General features: G+C 27.4%; 1 protein-coding gene across 8 annotated transcripts in view; it reads right to left on the bottom strand.

Annotated features, from left to right (window-relative positions):
- LOC111681370 (cytosolic purine 5'-nucleotidase) overlaps positions 1-11703 on the bottom strand; it is a 74926-nt gene extending 63223 nt beyond the window's left edge. Inside the window, exons 1-3 of one of the 8 annotated variants that reach the window (XM_023443124.2) lie at positions 11279-11703; positions 7344-7499; positions 6998-7101 (exon numbers count right to left, since the gene is read on the bottom strand). In XM_023443124.2, coding sequence (XP_023298892.1) covers positions 6998-7101; positions 7344-7379 — 140 coding nt within the window. In that variant the 5' untranslated portion in view covers positions 7380-7499; positions 11279-11703. Of the gene's footprint in view, positions 1-148; positions 194-319; positions 452-6997; positions 7102-7343; positions 7583-11278 lie in introns of those variants that run through there. The other 7 variants (XM_023443125.2, XM_023443126.2, XM_023443122.2 and 4 more) reach the window with 7 other exon arrangements.
- Between the last annotated feature and the right edge of the window lie 4808 nt (positions 11704-16511).

Below are 16511 nucleotides of genomic sequence, written 5' to 3'. Positions count from 1 at the left end.
TGTTATTTTGTTCATTAACATTCAATGTAAATTTCAATTATAAACGGCAAGTATTTACATTTAGTAATCCAAAAACAACAACTATAGCAATAAAAACAACAACAACACTTATTCCATAGTAAGTGTAAACAACAGCCGCCTAACCAACCTTGTTGTTGGAATAATAAAAAAAATTCATAAAACCGAATGTTAAAAATAGAAATATATATATTTTTTTTATTAATGACTAAATTCCCAATAACTTTTTTCTTGCAAAAATATATTTTTTTTTAATTTTTTTTGTTCACTAAAAATTGTTTGTTTGTTTTGTTACACATACACTTATAATTAAAATAATATTACAACAAATTTATGTATAAAAACAAACGTTTGTCTAGTCTATGATCAATACCGGTCAACGTACTGGGTACAACTGATCGTGAGCAACCAAGTGAGTGAGTGGTGTGTTGGAATACTCTTGCTTAACCACCAACAACAATAAAAAAGTTTAAACAAAAAAACAATACAATGAAAATTCATTTAAAACAAGATACAAACTTTTAGTACATTTTAAACATCAAAAAAATACAAAGAAGAAAAAACAACAATAAGAAGAGTAAGCGAGTACTTTTGTTTACAACAACTACTCACTCTTTATTCAACAATTATAAAGGAGCATGTAGGGTGATTTTCCTCTACACTCACTTTACTCTTGCAATTACTCACTTCTTTGCTCAGTGTTAAGCTCACATTCACTGGTTGGTCTCATTTTTGTTGTTGCCAGTTGTATCTTGTATGAAAATAAATTTTAATTTCTTTTTTGTTTATTGTTTTTTTGTAGTTTTTGTTTTATTTCCTATTTCAGATATGAATTTTTATGTTTATGTGGGTTCATGTTTTTTTGTTGATTTTTATTGTTATTCTTTTATTTTGATTTCGCTTTCCATTAATGTGAGCCAAACAAACCAGAAATCATGAATATATTTGTAGTAGCCACGACAGTAGTTGTTATTTTTGATCAGTTTGTGTTGTTTGTAAGAAAAATTTTCCATTGCTCCTTCTCTACATGAAAGCAAATATTTTTATGGAAAATTTAACTATATGTATCAAAACGATAGATGGATAGTTGGATAGATAGATAGATAGATAGATAGATAGATAGATAGATAGATAGATAGATAGATAGATAGATAGATAGATAGATAGATAGATAGATAGATAGATAGATAGATAGATATATAGATAAATAGATAGATAGATAGATAGATAGATAGATAGATAGATAGATAGATAGATAGGTAAATAGATGGATTGATAGATACCCAGCAAAAAAAAGAAGAGAAAATGAAGTAGAATTAACTCCAAGGAATTACAGAAAAAACCCAGAAGTTATGATTTACCCACAGTCTTGTCATAGGAGGGATGTCCTTTTCTTTATTGCAAATTCACTACATCTGATCGTTCTCAGGAAGTAATTATTATGTTCTTTTTGGGAAGTTATACGGAAGTGAAATTGTACTATTATATAAAACCATTTCAGTATTTATTAATTTATTGTTGTTTCAATTTACAGGTTACAATCATGAAGAAAGGATACAGATTTATTTGAAAGTCTACTGATTGCAATTTTACACTCAAAAAATTTTGTAAATAAAGATGTCTGCTCGTAAAAAAGTTTGTTGGCCCGCTCTATTATCAGCTTTGCCACACCCCCACACACCTTTCCCAAACTAAAATTATCTACCAAAAACAAAAATCTATTATATTGGCTTGTCAAACTGCCAAGCAAAAGAAAGTGTTAATTCTATTACTAAATATTTATTTAAAATACGTTCACTAACTGATATGGGTATAAATAAATATAGAAAAAAAATAACGTATAAATATTCCATTATTGTTAGAAAATTTAATAAGTTAGTATTTCGTATTATTATGAGTACAACAACAATAGAAAATAATGTTTTTATTATAAAATTTTTGATTGATATCAAATACCATTTTATCATTTCTTTTGCGATAAAAGAAAAAAAAAAAAGAAAAAAAAATTCAATACCTACTTGTCTACAATAAGTTGTTGTCACTTTTGGAGGAGGTTATTGATTACTTTGCAAGTAACTGGTATTAAAAAGTTTTATTTAAACAAATATCGGGTTGTAGAAAAACACATATGGTTTTTAACTGATAAAGAGAGTTTTATTGGAAAGTTTTTGTTGACTTTTTTTGAATTTAAAATTGATTGTAATAGAAGAGAAAGAAGAGTTTCGTGTGAAATTTCATAATGTTATGAAATTTTAAGTTGAAATTATAGTTTATCAAAATTTTCGATTCTCTCGAATTTCTTATATATTCATTATTTGTGGACCGATTTTGTTGAAATTAAATAGCGATCTTCTTGAAGACATGCCTGACTATGTTATTGACTATTTGGATTCTTAATCCGCTATATGTGTATATAAGGATCTAGAGTATAAATACTTTGTGGGTTTGAAAAATTCTATAGAAATTTCAAAAATATGGGCATAAGACTTCTCACGAAGTTGACGAGTATTAAAATGGATTTTGTTTTAAAAGTTAGGTTTTTTAAGAAACATGATTTTTGTACTTTTAAAAGTACACTAATGAAAAAAATTATAAAAATTTAAACAAAACATAAATACAAAATAATATTTAAAACATTTCAGAGTTTTAATTTTAAATGTTCATTCAATTTTATTTCTTTTGAAATAATTTGTTATTTTTAACATTTCGAAAACAACTCCATAATATTTTTTTAAAGAAAAATGCATTAAAAAAAATTTTATAAAATCTCTAATGAAATTAAAATATCATCATTACAGATCATTAGTTAATAGTGTGCAATATCATTTCATTTACACGTGAGCCACCGTAATCTTGCTTAAGACTATATGTACTTAGTCTCAAAAATATCTATTAATAATATATATTAAGATTAGACATCGTATATGATTGACTATAACAACAATCAATTGAAAATGCAATTAAGAAAAAAAAATTGATTTTATTCAACCGTAAAAAATGTGTTATTTTTCACAAAATTAATATGTTATAACAAACAACACATTTTTTGAAAAAAAAAAAAAATTAAAAATAACAACAATAATAAATACGCTTTACTGATAAGACAAAGAAATTGACGCAAGATTTGTATTTTATAAGATCATATAGTACAAAATTACGATAATGGTATTAGATCGCAAGGTTTGTAACATTTCGAATTATGAAGTAAAATTGAAGCTGAAATTGAATTTTTAGAGGTTCTTTATAAAAGAATCCTAAAAGTCTTTATATTTTCCATAACATGACTGACGCTTTTCTATTATTTTTATTCAGATATTGTGGAACTTAATTGTTTCCTTTTTCACTAGTCACGTAACTAGTGAATTTTAATAATTTTTAAAAATTTTGCCTAATTTTGAAGACTTAAAATCTCCTTGTAATGCTAATAATTAAACACAATTAGCTTCCTTTAAATTCGTCGTAACCCTATAGCATTTTTTTTCTCTCAAAGCAGTTGTTTACAAAAAGATTATAAATAATATAAATATAGAAACTTATATTTAATCAGACAAAAATACCTCCCAGAAAGTTGCAAACAGCGGATCGATGAACTTGATAATAATTGATAATAATAATATTCAATCTGTATATTTGGCATAAATTAGGAAATAAATAAAAAAAAACAGAACATTAATATTTTATGCAGGGATGACAAGAAATAATGATTTTAAAAGTGTAAATAAACAAATTTTTTGCTCAAAAAGCAATTTATTTATTACACACAAACCAAGGGTTTTTTTGAATATGAAATATATTTCGGGACTGTATCAGCAAAAACTAAATTTGGCAAAAATAAGAAAATTTATTTTTTTTTATTTTCATATTAATTGGTATTTTTAAATATTCGGAAATCGTCCCATTAAATATTTTACACACTAATAATACTAATAAATGCTTAGCTTTACGAAAAAATACTTTCTTTCGTAATATTTATGAAAATTTTGTGTATAACACGAAATTGTATTTAACCAAACTATAAAATTTGAAAGAAACTTAATTTTCGATTCTTTTTGAGTCATTAAAACAGCGCCAAGACAATTTTATATATAAAATGATGTTTAATATCAGAGATTCCATTCTGTTGACTTCAAAATAAAATCTTAGGGCGAGTTTCTCTGATAAAGATAATCTTCATTCTTTGGTTAAACCTGGTTTAATATATGTTTCGTGTTTTTCAGTTATCAGTAAAGTTACATATTATCTTAGTTTAACTGTGTGTAATTGGCCAATTAAACTCAAGTTATAAGTGAGAAAACACAATTAACAAAAACAATAAAACAACGATTTCGGAAGAACAAAAACTTAATATTTTAAGTAAATTGATTTGGTTTGTTTTATTTAGTATTGTTTTAAATGTTTATTTAACATTTTTCCAAAAATTTTCCATTTTACAAAAGTATTGTTTGCAAAAAACAGCTGTTCATTGTTTTTGTTTTTGAGTGAAAAGTTGGCAATACTAACAAAGTCTAACAATCGTATGACCTTACGATTTTTGTTTTGAAACTTTGTCAGAAAAACTATTTCAGACATTTTCTGAACATTTTCTCTCACACCATGTAATATGTAAAAGTTTAAAACGTAGTTTAAGTACCAGTTCACACAGGGAAGCTTTTGTTGAGAAACTTTTGATTTTTGCGTGTGAGAGAAAGAAATATTAACCATATCTTTTCCTCTCACACAAAATCAAAAGTTTCTCAACAAAAGCTATCCAGTGTGGTCCAGGTCTAACTCATAGTTTAAGAAGGCGTAGAAACAAAGTTTAATACTTATGTGTTGATTTGGTAAGAAACTGGCGTTTTACCAAAATTGATTTAGTCTGAAACGTAATCGAAGACTTTTACTTCGATTATCTATCAGTTTACAGTTTACAGTAATTAGTTGGGAACTATATTGTTTAAACAACTGTATAAGTGCTCATGAAAAAAAGTTTCTAATGAAATTCTAAGTTATTATTTAAATATTCCAATTATGACCAACACCCAAATATAGCAGATACAAAAAAGTTTGAAACAATCAATAAAAAAAGAGTGGCACACTCAAAGAGATATATTGTCGTAGTACATACATACCTAAAGATGCACAGTGGGACAGATTGAAAAAATTTTTGGAAGTAAATTTGGTAAAAATATCAAACGACTTTGACAAGGGCTTTGGCAAGAAGTATTTGAGCTTAAGTTTTGGATATGAAACCCATTTATTCTCCAGGGTTGGTGACATAACTTTATGTCACTTTAATTTTATCCCAATCGTAAAAGCCATTTAGAAATAGTTACTAGATTTATTTTCAAAAACAAAAATTGTTGATTCTGCCTCACTGTAAGATGTACATATAAGTATGTATGCTATTGTATATGTATGAACTTGACAGAAATATTTGTGTACGTGATCATTGCATCGATTAATAAAAACAACTGATGGTATGACGTACATTACTTTGTGACGTAGTTGTCACGTATGCATACAATTCATTTCATCAGTTCTCATTTCTTGTTTTTATTTTAAAAGAAAAAAAGTTATCTTTTGTTGTTTATTTTATTATGAGAACTCAGCTATATAGCGAATGACATACATGATTCAATCAAAATGTATAAAACATATGTTTTAAACACAGAAAGAAATTAATGGGGAAAACTTGGTTATTTTTAAATATTTTACATTATAAATAAAACAAGTAAGAAATTAAAGTCGGTCGAGGCCGACTTTTACAAAAATAAAATGTGATTTAGTTTTCAAGTTGAATTGTCACTTGCCTCAGATATATATAAACCCCAAGGGCGGGTTTTTCTGATAAAGATAATCATTATTCTTTAGTTTAACCTGGTTTAATATATGTTTCGTGTTTTTCAGTAATCAGTAAAGTTAATTATTATCTAAGTTTAACTTAGTGTAATTGGCTAATTGCCTAAACCAAAGTTTTAAGTAAGAACAATAAAATAATGAATTCAGAAGAAGAAAAACTTAATATTTTTTAGTAAATAGTAATTTTCTGATTTCATTTATCGATATTATTATTATTTATAGTTTTTATTTACAATTTTTTCTATAATTTTACATATAAAAGTGATATTTGCAAAAAAACAGCTGTTCATTGTTTATGTTTTTGACTGAAAAGTTGACAATACTAACAAAGTTAACTGATCCTAGATTCATAACTGAAAAACACAATCATCGGTTAAAGTCCGCCTAAATTTGTTTCATGTTTAATCTAACAGCAAGTTAAGCCTAGTTTAACTGAGTAGTAAGAAACACGCCCTTATTGTTAAATAAAATTGTGGACATTTAAGTCAAATTTTAAAGGGGACTTTTTATAGGGGCCAGTCTTAAATGAAGCGATATAATTATAAAATTCATGAGGGTCAACCAGGTTTAGAACTAGTATAGAACTTGGGTTAGCAGCTTTTTGTCGAAATACAAAAAACTATGAACTTAAAAGCCCTATTCGGGGGTTCAGTTGTATAGGGCCTAGGCGAAAAAATGACAGATTTTAACTATTTTCAATAGGCTTTGTTCCTGGGACAATAGAAGATCATGTACCAAATTTCTTTGGATTATCTTTAAAATTGCAACCTGTAGTTTGATTACAAGGTTTACAAGCCCTACTCGGGGGTTCAGTTGTATAGGGGCTAGGCGAAAAAATAGAAAAAATAGATCGCAACTATTTTAATATATATAATATAAGATTATTGAATTATCTTCAAAACTGCGAACTGTAGTTCAATTACAAAGTTTATATGGACGGATAAACGGACGAAGCTAAACCGACTAAGAAAATGATTCTAAGCCAAATGCTATACTTTAAGGAGGCTATAGGACCAATATTATTGTGTGTTACAAACATGAGAACAAACCCAATATACCTTCTCCACTAAAATTATGTAGGGTATAATAATGAAATGGACTTAAAATAAATTAAAATAATATTTAAATATTTTTCACTTACCTATGGGCAGCTTTACGATAATATTTCTTCACCGGCATACTGCTGCCATTTGGTGAGGTGGGAGAGGTGTATTCAAATGATTGTTCCTGCATTGAGTAATTGAACTAGAAGATAATAATATAAAATAAATATTATATTTATTCTTAAGAAGAACTTATGAACAAAATGCTATTATATTTCAAAACTTAATAACAATTTCGTTCCGTAAGATGTTTATAAAAATGGCCTTAAGAAATTGAAAAATTTTTTTTCACACCACAAGATATTTTTAGTTAAAAAACATATATACAAATATAATAAATTAAAACAAGATTACAATTTCTTTTTCACAATATTATGTACTTACAATATTACCATCATGGAAAAAACGTTTTTGTGACATGATTTCAGTATTGATAATGTTCTTGTTCTTGATGATGTTGTTGTAGTTGTTGTTGTTTTTATATCTGTTGTTGTCGTTGATGGTGCTGATACTGAAACTGGCTGAAGGTCTATAGAAAAGCTTGTGATTTTTTACATTTGTAGCATAAAATAATTGAGTGCAAGATTTTAGAGGAAAATTTTGAAAATATTTATTAAGATTTTTACAATTATTATAGAGCAGCGACACATTACGTAAAGAATAAAGTTGTAAAGCCATTTTTTTTTGTTTAATTACAAAAAGCAGAAATAGTTAAAAAATGATTGTTGTTTGATGTTGTGTGTAGTGTATTTTTTGAGTGTTGATTTCATTGAAAATAAAGTTTGAGGGAAAAAAACAAAAGAAAAAAATAAAGCAAACTAATAAGGTTTTAGCATTTTGTTTAAACATAAAAATTTAGAAAATAATACTATCCCAGCAAAAAATTGTATTGTATATTTCACAACTAGTTCTAAAACTCATGATTCGTTTTACATATTTTGGCGTTAAGACCAATGACTTTTGTTCAAAATTGTCACATTCTGAACTGGTTCTAGGGAAACGTTATGGAGTCGACACTCATTTTTTGAAACGGTTATGGAACTAGTTCTTAACTCAATGATTTTTGTTCAAAATTGTCAATATCGGAACTTGTTCCTGGGGAGCTTTAGAGAACGTAAACTATTTATTTTAAAAAATTTCCTTTTCAGTGGATTAGTACCAATTTTGAGAAACTGTTTAATTCTTATTAATTGTATTTGTGAACATAATCTTTTTGCCTCACCTATAATATTTTAAACTATTTTGTGTGCAGGTTATACAATACCAGCAATTAATATTCTATTCTTCCGATACAATTCAATGAGGGATCTTTTTAGGGATCTTTTGATACCAAGAAGTTGTTTCGGAACAAGTATGCATTCCATTGAACTAGTGTAGTATCAATGCATAACTTTGAAACAAGAACTAGGTCCTTAAAAGTCTCTAGAAGTATTTAAGAACAATAACAATCTTCAAAAGAACGTGTTCCAGAAAGCGACATCATTAGTTCCAAATTTTGTTGTTTAAGAATTTGAAGTGATTCTATTTGCATTCGTTCTAGAACTAGTTGTTTTTAGATAAAGTTCTGAAGTTTTTGGTGGGATATTATAAACAAATTTATTGTAGAATAAAATTATAAAAAGGTGGAAGTACACAACACGCGTTGAAGCGGCAACGCTTTTCAATCTTTTTGTGCTTTACAAGCTTCAAGTTACACACTACGCGTCATTTTGATCTTTCTTTTAATCTTTTTTTACCTATTACTGTTTTAAAAATCTAAATTTTAAGTTTTTGTTTATTTTCTAATTATTTCTTTCATTGTTGATGAAATTTATTTCATTTTCGTCTATACAAAACAAAATACAACCCTGATCAGCTGCCGACGTGTCAAAAGTTGAAAGTTGCTGAACTTTTCGCGGCAGTCGCGTTAAAAATTACAGTTTGTAATTTGTTAAATGAATACACACTATTTAAAACTTTTTTTGGACAGAAGCCTAGAACGGGTTGCCGCGTACAACGTGAGTTGTGTACTTTCACCTTTAGGATTGCAAAGTTTACTAAAAGCTGTAATGCACGGCTGTCAGATCTTACAACTTTGAGACTGTTCAAAAATTTTCTAACAATTGTGTGAACATTTATTTGTGTGAGCATTTCTGACAAAAAATTGTATATAGACACTATTGTTAGAAATTTTCTGAACCTATTTCTGACAATATTGAAAGATTTGACAACTATGTAACAATTTGAGAAAATTAATAGTGATTTTAGTTATAAAAATTCCTTTTTTACAGTGTAATTATTTTAAGCCTAAAACTAGGCAAAAATATTTGCAACTAATAAATTGCGTTTCAATAAACTAACTAAAAAATAATTAAATTTAAATGAGGACAGAAACTTAACTAAAATTCAAATCATATAAAATGTATCAAACAATTTTCTTAAATAAAAAATTTCTCAAAAAATTTTCATAAATAGAAAAATTAAATGGAAATTTTTCTTAAATAGAAAATTGTATGAAATTTTTAAAATTTCACAATGATTAAGAATTTTGTTTATAAATAGATAATTTATTGAAAATTTTCTAAAAATATAAAATTTTATTAAAAATATTCCAAAAATACAACAATAAACGAAAAACTCTTTTGATTTTAAGAAAATGCTCTACATGTGTGCAAAAAACTAATAGAAAAACAAAATTCCCCTAAACTAAAAAATTTAAATTATATATTCCGCTTAGAAACTGTCTAGTGCAAAAATAAATTAATAAACAAATCAAAAAATATATAAGTAAATTATATACAATATATAAATACTCAAACTTCTAGCCTTTGAAATAAAAACATAACAAATGTTTACGTAAATCCAAAAATTTATAAAATTAAACCGTTAAATATATAAAAAAATACATCACAGATGTTAAAATATTTAAAAAATATTAAAATTAATAACCAAGAGTAAATAAACCATTAGAAAATGACTAAGCAGAATAACATAAAATTGGCTAATGGCCAAAAAAAAGAAGAATCCTTCCAAACACTTGCTGAAATGTCACTTAAACAAAATATGATACAATCGTCATTGGAATTGATGGAAAATTTATTAATTATTTTGTTTACTAAAAAAAAAAAAAATAAATAAATACAAAAAACGCAATGCGAAAGCATAACATGACAAAATAACATGACCAAACCAAGTGAGACTAACTGACCGGCCAATCATGTGATTGAAGGATGGAATGGTTGAAAGTAAATTAATACATAAAATATATGTATGAACAAAAAATATAGAAAACAAGTAAAAAAAAGACAAAAAACACAAAATTAGCAAAACAAAAACAGATTCATAAACATTGAGGAATGTTTAATTAAAGGCAGTTTTTGGGTTAAGTGATCTTTTTAACTTTATAAATTATTTATGTTTATTTTGCTTTATTTTCCTAGGATCGAATAAGCATTCTTATCGAAACCACCATTTTATAATAAAATTAAGCAAAAATATGTAAACCAGAACTTGAATGTCATCTTCTAAGACTTTGCTTTTGTAAGATTGTAATACTAAAACTTTACACTGAAATCATACTGTCAACAAAGACGAAAATTCGATCACATCCCCATAAAAGACACTCTGCAGAGAATCACTTCAACGTTTTTAAAAAGCGGAATATATTCGGTATCTATCTATCTATCTATCTATCTATCTATCTATCTATCTATCTATCTATCTATCTATCTATCTATCTGTCTATCTATCTATCTATATGTCTATCTATCTATCTATCTATCTATCTATCTATCTATCTATCTATCTATCTATCTATCTATCTATCTATCTATCTATCTATCTATCTATCTATCTATCTATCTATCTATCTATCTATCTATCTATCTATCTATCTATCTATCTATCTATCTATCTATCTATCTATCTATCTATCTATCTATCTATCTATCTATCTATCTATCTATCTATCTATCTATCTATATATCTATTTATCTATCTACCTACCTATCTATCCACTTTACTAAAATCAAATATTGCATAGGTAGCAAAATTGTACAGATTTTTATAGAATCCTAGCAGTCATATAAGAGTTGTTTAGGTCCAAAGAGAATATCTAGCTTCATTATTACAAATTAGGGTATTAAAATCCCACATACATGTATATATTTTTACTAATACCAAAAACTGCCTTTAATCACACAATCCCCAGTGTGAAAGAAAAAAACTGCGTAAAATGAAAAAGTGTGTTCTTGTCTAGTCGTCGTCGCCTGTTAAGTGAACAACAAAATGTACAAAAACAAATAAAATAAAACCATGAAACAAATATTAATGACTAATACCTTTGTAAACTTGTAAATTCCTATTGAAGAAATAAAAATCTTTGAAAAGACTTTATTGGGTTAAGATTTAATATCGAAAATCGATGGTGACGTCTCTTAAACAAACGCAGAAAAAAATGCAATTTATAGTTAATAATTGACACCACAAACTGTTTTCTGCACACGTTACTTGCGTAATTAGTTAATAATAACAAAATGCAAAATAGCACACTATTTAAATTTATTTAATTTCTAACTAAAATTTATGGTTGTTTAAATACAAAAATCTTCAAAACACACACGCACTCACGGACAATTGCTTTTCGAAAAATTTGGCAAAAATTCGTAATTGTTATTGGTTTTTTCTATAAATTTAATTTATTGCTTTTCATTTAACACGGGACAGAACAATTTTAAAATTTATGTATTTTTTGTTATTTCTTTTCACTGATAAATTTATTTAATACTTTTCATTAACAAATTCACTTTTGCTAATAAAATTTCAATACTTTTCCAACTTCCTTACTACTGCCTTCTTCTGTTTTAATTATTTTATTGCTTCTTCCTTTGTTTTTTCCATTCTGCTCGATAAAAATCTGACAATTTTAGCGCAGACGCTTCAGTTCTACATTTTGTTGTTGTTTTGTTTTATCGTCTTTTATTTTTGTTTGGTGCGTTTTGTTATTGCTATTCGCCTTATAAACAAATCGTCTTTTTTATGCAAAAAGTTGTCAAAAAGCCGGCAAACTGTCAAAAGCTTTTTTTCTGTTTGTAAACAAATATGGATATGAAAAGAAAATGTGAAAGAAAGCTTTTTTAGGTTTCACATGACCACAGGGTGAGCTTTTTGTGTTGAAATTGGGCGAATTGTTTAGGAAAGATCATATAGGTTTTAGGAGGGTCGTTAGAGAAATTTTTAAAATATTATACAAATTAAACATTAACTCGTCAGACATACGGAGTTGCTTGAAAGGTAATATTCTTCAAAAGGTACGTGTGACATCATAAAGTTTATTAAGCTACATATGTATACAATGTTGTTAGATCTTACATTTTTGGCAGACAATTTTTCAAAAATATGTCTGACAACTGCATCAACATACAATTTTTGTTTTGCAACATTGTCAGAAAGGTTTGCTCTGACTGTTAGTTCACACAACTGTAAGCCATTTTCTGAACATTATTCAGGTTTTAGTAGTGTTGTCGTAAGTCAAACCGAAGGTTGTGGGTGCCATTCCCTCAAAAGATGCAGATGAAGGAGCGTGCAAAATTCCTTCGGATTTGATATAACTTAGATTATCTTTTCAAACTAACTGACTAAGTAACTAACTAACTAATTTATATAAGAAACTAACTAACTATCTAACTAACTAACTAACTAACTAACTAACTAACTAACTAACTAACTAACTAACTAACTAACTAACTAACTAACTAACTAACTAACTAACTAACTAACTAACTAACTAACTAACTAAATAACTAACTAACTAACTAACTAACTAACTAACTAACTAACTAACTAACTAACTACCTAACTACCTAACTAACTAACTAACTAACTAACTAACTAACTAACTAACTAACTAACTAACTAACTAACTAACAAACTAACAAACTAACAAACTAACAAACTAACTACCTAACTAACTAACTAACTAACTAACTAACTAACTAACTAACTAACTAACTAACTAACTAACTAACTAAATAACTAACTAACTAACTAACTAACTAACTAACTAACTAACTAACTAACTAACTAACTAACTAACTAACTAACTAACTAACTAACTAACTAACTAACTAACTAACTAACTAACTAACTAACTAACTAACTAACTAACTAACTAACTAACTAACTAACTAACTAACTAACTAACTAACTAACTAACTAACTAACTACCTAACTAACTAACTAACTAACTAACTAACTAACTAACTAACTAACTAACTAAATAACTAACTAACTAACTAACTAACTTACTTAATTACTAACTAAATAACTATCTTACTAACTAACTAAGTAACTAACTAACTAACAAACTAACTAACTAACTAACAAACTAACTAACTAACTAACTAACTAACTAACTAACTAACTAACTAACTAACTAACTAACTTACTTACTAACTAACTAACTAACTAACTTACTAACTAACTAACTAACTAACTAACTAACTAACTAACTAACTGACTAACTAACTAACTAACTTACTTACTTACTTACTTACTTACTTACTTACTTACTTACTTACTTACTTACTTACTTACTTACTTACTTACTTACTTACTTACTAACTAACTAACTAACTAACTAACTAACTAACTAACTAACTAACTAAATAACTAACTAACTAACTAACTTACTAACAAACAAACTACCTAACTAACAAACTAATGTAATCATCGGTCTATATCAATCATTTATATTAATTTGTGAAGCCTAAACATTAAATAAAACATTTGTTTTTAGTTAAAACGACTAAAAAACTAAATTACAATGTAATAGACTTTCAAGTTAATAATTTACTAAAAGAAATTCAACAAAGTATTAAAATATTATTAAATTTTATTGTTGTTCCAGACATTTGTAATTGTTGTAATTGTTGTTGTAATACTCTTTCTGCCGGTGATTTTTAAAACGGATGCGTTGACACTGAATGCCAAATTCAGGTGAATGTTACATTTCCGTTTTGTCATTCATTGAATTATTGAGACTTCCGCTAGTACTAGTTTTAGTTATTATTTTTCTTGTTGCAAAAGAAAAACTTTTAAATGACAATGAAACTGAAGATCCTGTATTACTTTAATTGGATTTTAAGAAAAAAAAAAAAAAAAAACAGCAAGTGGGTATAAACATAACAAGGGTAGAAATTATGATTGTTGCAAAAAAAAAAACAAAAAAATAAAATCCAGAAATACAACTACAGTGTATAACAAGGCAAACTAATAAAAAAACAAACAAGTGGAAGTATAGTATAAAACGCCCGAATCCTCCTCATTAAATGGACAACTAATGTTAAACTGGACTAAAACATAATAACAGTCATTTGGCCATTTATAGGTTTATTGAAGTTTTCATTCATTCATCCATTTGACAAGACAATAACATAATAAAAGAAAAATGTGAATGAATGTCATGGATGCCTAAAAAGATTTGTTGCTGTGACAAAAAAATGGAATTTCCTCTTGATAACAACCATTTTTTTCTGTTGCTGCTGTTGTTGATTTGGGATTCTTTGTTACTTTCATTGTTGGCAAATTTAATAACAATACAGCAAAAAGTGGATTTAAATGTTCTATGTGTTTTACTTATTTCTATGGTATACATACATACATGTACACAAATTCATTCAAACATTTAACTGAATTCCCCCAACAGCTCCCCTTGCTGTTGTTGGGCCAGAATGGCTTTTTCTATGAATTCTGCCTTTTCATAAGCAGCTAAAGAATAGCGTATAAAATTGCTAAAGTGGCAGGGAAGTTGAAGAGAATAAATCAAAAATCAATCCTTCAACAATTATGAATACAAAATTGTTTAGAAATTGTTTGTTTCTAGTTCTTATGGAATCCAAATCAAAACCTCTAATTATTAGTTAAATGTTACAAGGATAATACCGAAGCTCAAAGTATGCTACGACAGAGGAAGTCGAGATGACTTGTCTATATTACTGTGTATAGTCTGGACTTTAGTCTAGTCTATAATTTGGACTACATTTTAGTCTATAGCCTAGTCTTTAGTCTAGTCTAAATTGTAGTTTAGTCTACAGTCTAGAATAAAGTATACTCTGTAGTCTGTACTATAGTCTTATCTTAAGTATGGATTATTGTCTAGTCTGGAGTTTGGACTATTGTCTAGTTTATAGTCTGGGCTATAGTCTAGTTCAATCCATGGTCTGGATTATAGTCTAGTTTGTAGTCTGGACTGTATTCTATTCTATATTCTGGACTACAGTTTTGTCTATATTCTGGACTATAGTCTAGTCTATGATCTGAGCTATAGTCTAGTCTATAGTCTGGACTAAAGTCTAGTCTATAGTCTGGACTAAAGTCTAGTTTATAGTCTGGACTATAGTCTAGTTTATAGTCTGGACTAAAATTATGTCTATATTCTGGACTATAGACTAGTCCATATTCTTGACTATAGTCTAGTTTATATTGTGGACTATAGTTTAGTTTATAGTTTGAGCTATAGTCTAGTCAAAAGTCTGGACTGTAGACTATAGTTTTGACTAGTCTAAAGTCTGGACTATAGACTACAGTTTAGACTTATCTAGACTATAGCCTTGTTTATAGTCTGGACTGTAGTTTAGTTTATAGTAGTCTTGTATATAGTCTAGATTATAGTCTAGAGAGTAGTCATGTCTCTAGTGTGGACATATTCTAGTATATAGTTGAGACTATATTTTAGTCTATAGTGTGGACTATAGGCTAGTCTAGACTGTAGTTTACTCTGTAGTCTGTACGATAGTCTTATATAAAGTATGGACTTTTGTCTAGTCAATAGTCTGGACTTTTGTCTATATATAATGTGGACTTTATCTATATTCTGGAGTCTATAATCTGGACTATTGTATAGTTTATAGTCTGGACTGTAGTTTAGTTTATAGTCTGGACAGTAGTATTGTCTATAGTCTGGACTAAAGTCTAGTCTATGGTTTGGACTATAGTTTAGTCTATAGTCTGGACTATATTCTAGTCTATAGTCTAATCTATAGTCTGTACTATGATCTAGTATATAGTCTGGACTATGGACTAGACTACAGTGAGGAATATAGTCTAGCCTAAAATCTGGTCTCTGGTCTAAAATCTGGGGTATATTCTTCTTACTATAATGTCTAAATTATTGCATAGTATTTAATCTGGACTACAGTCTATAGTTTATAGTCTAGTCTGTAGTGCTGACTATTGTCTAGTCCAAAGTCTGATCTATTTGGACTATAATTTTGTGTATGGTTTAGTTCATTATTTCAGCTATATTATCGTCTTGTCGAATATCTTTTTAATTCCCTTATTAAAAGGAGCCACCCTAATTTAGTATATGTAATGATTTATTTATATGTATATATTTATAATAAATTAAATCATTATATAACAATAACAACTTGTTAGAGGTTTAAAGTTTTTCCTCATCTTCATCTGTGACTTGTTTACAGTGCCTATCAGTCTGTACACATTTATTTAAGCTGCCAACTTGAAACTGTGGCACATAAAGAATGTTGTTTGGTTTTATCCATCCGTCAACAAATA

The sequence above is a fragment of the Lucilia cuprina genome, chromosome 3 (assembly GCF_022045245.1).
Source record: "Lucilia cuprina isolate Lc7/37 chromosome 3, ASM2204524v1, whole genome shotgun sequence".
NCBI classification, from domain to species: Eukaryota; Metazoa; Arthropoda; class Insecta; order Diptera; family Calliphoridae; genus Lucilia; species Lucilia cuprina.
This window is presented reverse-complemented; position numbering and strand designations above follow the sequence as displayed.